Raw genomic sequence first — 10,872 nt, forward strand, 5'->3', positions numbered from 1 at the left:
ATGCTTTCTTCTTCTCCTCTCCCTACTTCCCTTTTTTTTTTTTTTTTTTTTTTTTTTTTTTTTTTTTTACTATTTCATCTGAAGGAGAGGAGGGAGAGATTTCAGAAGCTTCTACTTGCCCTTCCTTGTTACAGTAGCTCTTACATTACAAGTCAAGGAACTAATAAGCAGTAAGGGCTGTTCCTAATACCAAATATGTTATTTCCAATTATATACTCAGGGACTGAGAAATAACCACAGGGAATAAGGACCCAGGACTCCACTTATTATGTGACCCTTGTATTTCTCATTTTAACAAGGGGAATATAATGATACTTTGGGTCTCCAAGTATCATTGTCAAATTGAACCTTGTATCCAAGAATCTGAAATTTTTGGTATTCCTCTTTACCCAGTATAAATTTACTCAAATGAATGGCTATAGATCTCTTTGGGGAAAGATTATATGAATTACTTTATAGTTCTCTTAGTATTACAAGGTCCTCATCATAAACATCTGGCTGCTTCTTCAGTCAGTTGTTGTGGATTTTTATCTGAAAATTGGCTAAGATATATAGACTAGGCAAGGGATCCTGACTTTTACATTGAAGCAGCTAACCAAAACTAATTGATGAACTATATCCTTCATTAATTTGTATTGTATAGGTCAGGATGGCTTAACCTTAACACTATGGATTTTGGATGTCTTCTTTGTTGTGGAGTCCTGTCTTGTGCATTGTAAGATTTTTACCCTACTAGATGCCAGCAGTGCCCAGCAATTTGGAAAACCAAAAATTTCTCCAGACATTGCCAGATGTCCCTTGGGGTGCAAAATTGTCCCGAATGAGAACTAGCGAATATTTTAACAATTAGACTACTGCTGGTTACCAGGGAGTAGCAATATCCCACCTACTTCGAAGAATATGAACTAACTGAAAATTAACCAGCAACTGATCTAGCTCCCAAATCCCATTTTAGAGACCACTTCCTCAGCTCACTCCTGGCACTAGTTTTCTTAGGTCTGGTTCCCTGGGAACAGTCTCCTGGACAAAGATTTGTTTGCAGAATGTTATTGCCTTTGGATTAAATAACTGTGGGGAAGTAAAGGATATAAAACTAGGTGGAAGAAGAAGTTGAACTGTGATGTCGTCACAACAGAGGCTTCAGTCAGTGACACAGGGATCCCAGGAGCCGGTATGGCCCTTCCAGTTAGGATGGGCGCATGACCTTGAATAAAGTGGCACTGTCTGAGGGCAGTTACAGAAAAGGGGCTCAGTGAAATGCCATCATCTGCCAAAACTTTAGTTTCTGAGAATTCCTCCGTCCTAGGCATACCTGAGCAGCATCTCACAACATCCACTATAGTCTGTTAATCACATAAATAAAAACGTCCAAAGGTATAGATTTCACCTAACTTCACTAGGATATGGTAACATTTCTCTCATCCCCTTCTGCCACCTTTATCATTCAATAATTCGGCTCCAACAAATATAAAACACTGTTTACACATCAAGAAGTATAAGGGACCAAAGATTGTTGGTTTCTGAGAATTTTTGTTGTGTGTCCGTAATCATGCAAATGCTCATTTTTATTTTTGCCAGTCAGAAAAGAAACATTACATAAAGCTGTATTTTGATGAAAGCTTCATTAATATCTGAAAAATTTTATTTGAAGTTTGAATGGATTTGGGTTGATGACTGTGTGGATGACTGAGTAGCTTTATTGTGCTTAATAGAGTGCATTATAAAGTCAAAAACTTATAACACATCACTGATGTGATTTCCCAACCTGACATTATTATATAACCAACATGGCATAACAAAAAATTATGTAAAGAAATTTAATTGCTTTTTGTAAATAATAATAACATCCCCAATTTAAATAACTATTTAGAATGATGTCTTCGTAGCCAAATATTAAACCAAGTGTCCTCACCTAACACTGCTATGCCATCTTAGGAGTTTGAACTTGAAAACTCTGACAATTTATGCATTTTAATAGTTTCCTTCAACTTTGTGGCTATCAGGACATGCTGCTGGTATAACCGGCTTAATATGAACAGTTTCTTTTTTTCTATTATAAACCACTATTTTCAGAAATGTATCATCCCAGAAAATATTACCATGAGGAAACTTGGCATATCACAATTTTAGCCCAGAAAATTAAGCTTTACCAAATCCACACAGACATACAGACACACACACCACACACACACACACACACACACACACACCTGTATTTGCAAAAGGCAAAAACAATTTTAGTAGTTTTCAAAATAAATGTTGGGACTGACTGCAAGATGGGAGAGTGTGAGATCAAACAAATTTTGTTGGTGAAGACACTAAGTAGAGGAAATTTTCTATATAAAATATTTGAAGTCAAATATTTCCTTTTGATTTTCAAAGTAACACGTTTATTACTGTCTAAACCTTCAATGTAGCAATAATGATTGTAATTGTAATGAAACACCTATAGGTCATGTTGGCTATTTTTCAGTTTATTTGATTTCAATGTTAAGCTGCCATGAATACAATAATAAATAATTTTATTTATTAAAACTAAATAATGTAAATAAGCCACCATTTAAAGAAGCATTATTATGTTTACAGCATCTCATGCTCTGTCAATTCATAGAATTTTTTCTGATTTGAATTATTTTAATGCTTTATTAAATTCCTGCATTAAAAATTCCTATTCTTGATTTCTTTGATTTTTTCTTTTTACATGTACTTTGTCTCATTTTTGTTTTTTCTATTATTTTATTACTATCCATGTTTTACAAACTTAATATTCCCCATTTTCTCTATTACTTAATATTCTCTAATCTACTTAATATTATCTATTTTAATCTACTTATATTTTCTATTTTCATCTTTCAGTTTGTTTTATTAATAATATAGTTGTTTTATATTAAAACAATAATTAATTGATGAATATTAAACACCTGCATGCATTTATTGCTCAAGCTACTTTTAAAAATATGGAATTTATTTAACTAGTAAGTGAACAGATATGGTAAATATGCTAAAAACCTCATTTTAAAAATTTGAATAAACAATTTTAGATGATCTTATCTTGTCCATCTTTCTACTACATTTCAATCTGTCATATGTGGCAAATGCCCCTTGTATAATTTTCTTTTGTTTTTTTGTATGGTAAATATGCTAAAAACCTCATTTTAAAAATTTGAATAAACAATTTTAGATGATCTTATCTTGTCCATCTTTCTACTACATTTCAATCTGTCATATGTGGCAAATGCCCCTTGTATAATTTTCTTTTGTTTTTTTGTAACTACTCTTGATTGATTCAAGTGTTCATGAAATGTATGTATTTCCAGAAGAAATTTGTATTTAGTTATGCTGTATGTCTACACTGATACTCTGCACTGATTTTCCATTGAGTTCCAAGAGTTAATATTAGTATACATATACAGAGAGGGCTTTTGTCATTTTTAGAGCTTGTTTTTAATCTCTTCTAAAGCTTTTTACTGAAGGCTGTTGAAAACAAAGTACAGTACAACTCTCCACTTCTCCTCTGGCTGTCCAAATACTGCTAAACAGTAAGCAGATGCCTTCCTTTACTTTTTGATTTAGTAAATTAAGACATATTGTTGACTGAGTCTTAGATGACATCATAGTACATTACAAACTTATTTTCATATGGTTACAAATAAATTCTTATTAAACTGCCAAAATTGCCTGTGAATCAACAATGGCACATAGGTATTCTGAAAGAACGGTTTCACTGTCAGCTTTGTTGAGTCAGCCTTCCATTCTAGAGAGATACCCAGGAAGAGAAATGTCTTTTGATTGCTCTGGAGGATCAAGGTTTCTATGGATATCTGCTGTATAACTGATAATAGTTTGTGTTTCTCATTATATTTGATTAAAACAGAAATTAATAACTAAGAAGCAACAAATAGCAGAATGTGGAGAGTTTAACATTACCACAAAATGCACCATGTGCATATTTCAAATGAGACAACAAAAATAGATTCTCTTGGAAAAGCTGATCTCTAATGCCTCCTTAGAAAGCCTAATTTAATTTTGAAAGAAAGTCATACAATTTCCAGATTCAGCCCTCTCATCTGTGTAATGGGGACATTTGATTGGAACATCATAGCAGTTCTTGGGAATACTGGCTATGAAACAGAATATTTCAATATTCATAAAGACCTTATTTACACAAAATAATACCCCTCAAGAAATGAAGTGCATGAAACATAAGCAAATCTGTCCAGAAATTTCTACTACAGATGATGTTATTTTCCTAGGGAAAAAAAGCAGTACTTGTAGGGTGACTAATAAACAATCATATCTATCACCGTTAGAAGGGTTGATTGTATATATAGAAGTCATCCATTATTACTGCTGAGAAATGTGTATGTTACACACACAAGACTACACACACTGTCATACACCCACACACACTCTAAAGATTTCAGAGAAATCCCCATCAAAATATGCCTTCCATTTAATTTTATGTAAGATTGAAAAATGTGAGTGAAGCACATTACTTATGTTCTGTATAAAAGAATGATTCATTATTATTTTCTTCAACCATAACTCAATAGTTGGTGAAGTATTTAATCTTAACCTAAAGAAAACTAGAATAAGAGCCAGGGAGCTTAGCTGGGTAAACTTAGGAAGTCATTTAATCTCTCTTTCAGGTCTGCCTACCTCACAGAGTTGCTTCACAGATGAAACATTGATAGAAAAGTTCTTCGGAAAAGTAAAGTAACATAAATTCAAGATAGTGTTTCTTTTGTTGTTACTCTATGAAAGTGAACCATTAGAAATCTGATGCCAAACGTGGGCATACACTCAGCCATAAAACATAGCCTTTTGAAACATTCACTCTGGATAAAACATCTTTTGTTTTTTCGCTAGTATCATATACTATACTGCACATTAAACAGGATACACTGAGCTCTGTAACGTAGGACGTTAAATGCTATAAAAATAAATTTTAGACTATTGGCCTGTTTAAGGAGTATGTTTCTAACTTCTCTAGACTACATTAAAACACAACACAATTCCTTGTAACTTACAAGTCATTGGTTAATTTTCATATATTCAGTGTGTAAGAAAAGTGTCCCTTCCCATCCCTGCCTCACTGTTGCTTCCAGATCTCTATAGCACTAAAATGTAAGCTAGTTATGGGCAGGAGTTTTTGTTGAATGATTCATCTCCTACACCCAATAACTATAATAATGTTACTTAGCATGTGTTAGATAAAATAAAGGTCAATTTTACTTGTATAACTTTTAGGTGTGAGTTTATTCATTCATTTAGTCATTCATTTAATAAACATTGATCAAGTGCCTATTATGTATCCATTTTGATAACTCTGAGGGTTTTAATCAAAAAAGGAGAAACAGGCAAGCAAAGAAGTACTCATAGATATGCTTTAAAATAGCCTTCTACAAAATGTTATGAAAATATAGAAATGAAATAACTTAATTCCATCTGGGGAAGTCAGAAGTCTCTTGAGTAGATGACAAATTGAATCTCGGATAATCAGTAAGAGTTTTGTTGAAGAAAATAATTGGGAATTAATGGAGGTAATAATAGTATTGAGAAACAATTTTTATGGAACCCTGGCATATCTGCATGTTTTATTAGCAAGGCACTGATTACCTTTCTTTGAGAATATCTTTTCAAGAATGTTTGTGTAGCAAACAGCCATAGAAAGAGAAATAGTATCTCCCTCTAAGGTAAAGGGCATGTATGCCTACAGCCCATTATGAAATTCTGAGGTTCCCCAAGTGCAGCTCCTGCACTGTGACCCACTGCATGTACTGGTGTTACCTGGTCCTCCTCTAGTTTCTCATTTTTAAATGGGTTGTCTTTCATACTTGTTGACTATGTGTGATTTGAGAGCCCTCTCTTAGTGATCTTTAGTCTCTTCCTAAGCATTACTATCTCTGTATTGACTCTTTTTTTCTAATGAGCTTAGATATGCACAAACAATGCCTAGTAGGCAAATCCAACTAAATGTTATACAAGCATGTAGAATTCAATAATTCAAAAATAAATAAGCTAATTATCTCCCCACCAGAACATACTTCTCCCCAGATATTCCCCACTACATGCTGTTCCTTACCTTCTTCTTATATATAATTGGACTGTTTATTACTGGTTCTACTTTGGCATATCCCAGCCCCAGCCCAATGCATGACATATGGACTGTGCTCAGTAATTACTTGTTGATCATATTGGATGATTTCTTCTGTCACTTCTGTCACTGGCTTAATTCAGATAGTCTCGAAAGATTAAATAATAACATTAGATTCAAAAACAGTATCAAATGAACACATATTCTGCTTTGATTGAAATGGCCATAATTGTTAATGATCTGTGATTTAATGTATTCAGATTGCTTGTTAATAATGCCAGCTACACACATTGATGCAAAGAAAGGTCTTCAGTTCTTCAATTGTATTCAGGAAGCATATGGTTAGTACCTTAAAAAACATTATGTACCTTTTTTTTTTCTTTTTTTGGCAAATATTGTCATTGAGGAAAAGAGAACTCTTCTTCCATGTATGTGCCAAGCTAACTGTTGTTGAAATGCAGTTTCAAGAAACAATCAATGCTAGTAAGACCACATGGCTTAAGATTGCCTAGTTTTGTTTTTGTTTCATTCCTGCCAACTGAAGACTAGAAATAAGAAGGAGGAGTGAGCTTTTCTTATTCACCTTCCCATGTCATACCTTTTATTTATTGTTCAGTTGAAATTATAGACACCTTGTAAATTAGGCATGATTTCATTTTGTCATCCAAATGGAGTCTAAAGCTGAGGAACCCCAGGCCTTCCTCTTATCCCTCCACTCTCTCAAGTTAACTTCATGCATCACAACCTGCACAGAAAATGCAGAAAAGAAAATTCTTTTTCTCCTAGGTTGCTTTTTTTGCTTATTGAATTGACTAATTTCATGGAAATTGTGGAGAGTGGTCTGTAAACATTGTAATGGGGACCATTTAGGTTCTCTTTCTGAGAGCTCAGAATGCTGATAAAACCTGTAACAGCTCTGGGCCCTAAAAATGGCCTTTTAATATTTTTTGTTCCACAGACTTAAATTTGGTTCTGCATTCAAAACAGCCACCTTACCCATATATGCTGTAATTTTTACAAGGACAGAGTGTGACAATATAAACTGGCTGGCTTGGATTCATCATTCCTGATAAAAGACAAAAACAAGCAAACAAAAACCTTTGAAGTACAGGTTCTGTGGTTCCGGGCTGATTCTGTCAACTATCCACTTAAAGAACTTGATGATGGGTTACCCAAACTTAACTTGGCTCAGAGGTACCCAGAGATTATGTTGGTACAGTCTGAAAAGATGGTGTATGCTTCTGACTTTAACTGCAATATACAATTTCAAAGGCTCTTTCATTTTCCCCCTTTTTTAAATAACAGCCTTCTAAATGGGCATATTTACAAGGCAAATATATCTTCTAAACTAGATCCATAGTGCCTAGTGTAGGGGCAGAGGTTTCAGAAACCAGACCATTTACCATTTCAGATTTTAGCAAAAGGTAGAACAAGGGGTTGCCACATTTGGCTGGAGTTAGGCTGCTCCCAGCGGGTTATTGTGGTATAGGTTCCACTAGGCATGGGTCTGTCTTTCAGGGAGCAACATTTAGGTGGTAACTGTGCTGTGTGACCTAGAGAAAAAGTAAGCAGCACATTGTCTTTTCTAGCCTCAGTTTTCTGGGCCCAATTCCCAAAATCAAATTCATGTTCAAGTTCAAGGTATAGAAGGTGGCATCCTGTATACCTCTTTATGGAAGTAGAAGTAGTCTTTTAACTTAAAGAGGTATTTATTTATTTATTTATTTAGACAGGTCTTATTGTGTCACCCAGGCTGGAATGCAGTGGCACAATCATTGCTCACTGCAGCCTTGATCTCCTGGACTCAAGCAATCTTCCCACCTCAGACTCTCAAGTAGAGTAGCTTGAGACTACAGGATGCACCACCACCATGCCTGGCTAATTTTTGTATTTTTTTTTTTTTTTTTAAAGAGAGATGAGGTTTCACTATATTGCCCAGGCCGGTCTCAAACTCCTGGGCTCAAGCAATCCATATGCCTTGGCCTTCCAAAATCCTGGGATTACAGGTGTGAGCCACTGCGCCCAGCTTAAGATGTAATTAAGAGAAATTAAGATGTAAATATCTATCTGTCTATCTATCTATTTATTTTTTTTTTTTTTTTTTTTTTTGAGACGGAGTTTCGCACTGTCTCCTGGGCTGGAGTGCAATGGCGCGACCTCAGTTCACTGCAACCTCTGCCTCCTGGGTTCAAGTGATTCTTCTGCCTCAGCCTCCCAAGTAGCTGGGATTATAGGTGCCTGCCACCTTGCCCAGTTAATTTATTGTATTTTTAGTAGAGACAGGGTGACACTATGTTGGCCAGGCTGGTCTCAAACTCCTGACCTCATGATCTGCCCACCTCAGTCTCCCAATGTGCTGGGATTACAGGCGTGAGCCACCGTGCCTGGCCAAGATGTAATTTTTAAATGAACTCTAACAGTAGTTAGTTTCTCGTCATACACAGACTCACCCAACAGATTTGCTCTTTAGGTCCTGAGTCAATCAATTATTCTTCAATTATATTTTATAAATTAATCTTTTGAATTTTAATCATAACTAGACTAAATGTCATTTGGTTATAAGGAAAAAATACTTCATGTTGCCAAGTAATATAAATAGTGCATTTACATGATATCATTTTATTGATTTTTCACTATTTTAATTCTCTAAGGTAAGAGTATAACAAAGTGCAGTTGTTTAACTTTTCAAATAAGCAAGTGTAGCAATCTAAAAGTTATGTTTTCTTGTTCTTATGTTTTGCATTTCAGGAAACATCCCAGTTATCTGGACTCCCTGAGTTTGTTAAGATAGTAGAAGTTGGGCCTAGGGATGGATTGCAGAATGAAAAGGTAGTTTTACATAATTTACTTCAAATGCTGTCTAAATATTAATAGATTTAAGATTGTAAAGATTTACGTGGATTTCATATGTTACACGATTATATATCTTTTCTCAATTGCTACTTGAATGTATAAATTACAAATAATACTCACTTTGACTTAGGAAGTAATTTTCGATTTGTGCTTCGGTAGACCCTATATAATTTACTTATAAAATATTTTTTGTTTTCATAGGTTATAGTTCCTACAGATATAAAAATTGAATTTATCAATCGACTTTCCCAAACTGGCTTGTCTGTAATAGAAGTGACTAGCTTTGTGTCTCCCAGATGGGTACCACAGGTATGTAAACCCACAATTTCTTAATTAGGTCCTAATTCAACTTCACCAAAAATTATTTGGTAAATACTGTGATATTAACTTGATATCATTACTAATTTTTCATATTCTTACAAAATATTAGCCTGTGGACTGTTTTATGATTAAATAAAAACCCTTTGATGAAGTCCTAAAAGTTACTTAGAACTTTATACTAAGCCTGTGTGAGTATTTTTCAATATAATGAATACGGGACAAGGCTGTTAAATAGCATTTTAGGGGATCTGCCCTCTCTTTATCATTTTATTGCTGACTCTCTAAATAATCTGAACATCTCCAAATGCATTAGTCATTTTGTCTGTTAGAGGCAAATGATGATAAGTAGCCTGATAGCTTCCTTCTAGAATCCCATATTAAAGAGTGAGGAATGGAGACACGTACTCCTTTTACTTTGCTTTTTTTGACACTTGTATTTGCTACAGGGATACATCACCAAATATATCATTGAAGATAAAGCAGAAAGTCATCTGGAATTTTGTCTTGAAAGATGACAAAATGAGAGAGCTTTCTCTAGGGTTTTCAGGCATGTGGCGGCAGTTATCACTTCTGAGACTTGACTCTGATCTTTGAAACATCACTAGTAATTAGCAACCAGTAAAACACTCTCTCTTCCTAATCCAGTGTCTGTTCTCAGTCCTTGGATCCCTTAATTTCTCCACAGCACTTAGTTTCACTGACTACTCCTGATATCATTTCCTTGGTTTCCATTATTCTCTATTCTAATGAATCACTTATTTCCACAATTGCTCTTTCTCTGTCATCTCTGACATCTTTCATGACCTCTTAGTTGAAGGTTCCCCTAAGATTCTGTTTTCAGTGCTTTTCGCTGCCTATCCTCTCTTCTTTGGCTATCTTTCCAACACCAACAGTCACTTCTATGAGGATGACAAATTTACATTTCTAGTCCTGCCTTCCCTGATAAGCTTCAGGTGGATGTACCATTTCCATCTCAATCTCACTGGGTTGAAATCAAACTCGTTGTCCATTCTGCTTTATGCCAGGAGTGCAACTCTTTCCTTTAAAATCCTGCATTTTAAGAGCCGACTTTGTATCCAGTTACTATCGTATTCCGTTAGGGATACTAAACAGAATAGCATAGACTGGGTGACTTAAACAGCAGGAGAATTATTTCTCACAGTTATGGAGGCTGGGAAGTCTGACATTTAGGTGCTGGCAGATCTGGTGTCTGGTGAACACCCACTTCCTTATTTGCAGATGGACACCTTCTCATTCTATCTTCATATGGTGGAGGGCAGAGACAGGGAGCACACCCATGTCTCTCCTTATCATGTTACTAATGCCATTCATGAGGGCTCCACTCCCATCACCTAGTTTTCTCCCAAAGACCCTTCTTTTTAATATCATCACATTGCAGGTTAGGATTTCAACATATGAATTTTGAGGAGGTGCAAACATTGAGTCCGTAACAGTTACTGATGTATGAAATGTCTTCTTCAATATGGCCTATACTTGTGTCTTCTTTTCAGTCCCATTGATATGGTAGTGATCCATAACCTCATTAAATAATCATTGCAGTAGTTCCTTAAATGGTATTTATAAGTACTGTTTCTCCATTC

The 10,872-nt window shown here is 35.1% G+C and overlaps 1 protein-coding gene across 4 annotated transcripts in view; it reads left to right on the plus strand.

The window, feature by feature from the left end:
• Nucleotides 1–10,872, plus strand: part of HMGCLL1 (3-hydroxymethyl-3-methylglutaryl-CoA lyase-like 1) — a 146,935-nt gene that overhangs the window by 24,962 nt on the left and 111,101 nt on the right. For all 4 annotated transcript variants that reach the window (XM_011960191.1, XM_011960192.1, XM_011960193.1 and 1 more), the window contains 2 exons: nucleotides 8,846–8,926; nucleotides 9,152–9,259. In XM_011960191.1, coding sequence (XP_011815581.1) covers nucleotides 8,846–8,926; nucleotides 9,152–9,259 — 189 coding nt within the window. The remainder of the gene's footprint in view (nucleotides 1–8,845; nucleotides 8,927–9,151; nucleotides 9,260–10,872) is intronic.

The sequence above is a fragment of the Colobus angolensis genome, unplaced genomic scaffold (genome assembly GCF_000951035.1).
Source record: "Colobus angolensis palliatus isolate OR3802 unplaced genomic scaffold, Cang.pa_1.0 Scaffold51, whole genome shotgun sequence".
Classification (NCBI taxonomy): domain Eukaryota; kingdom Metazoa; phylum Chordata; class Mammalia; order Primates; family Cercopithecidae; genus Colobus; species Colobus angolensis.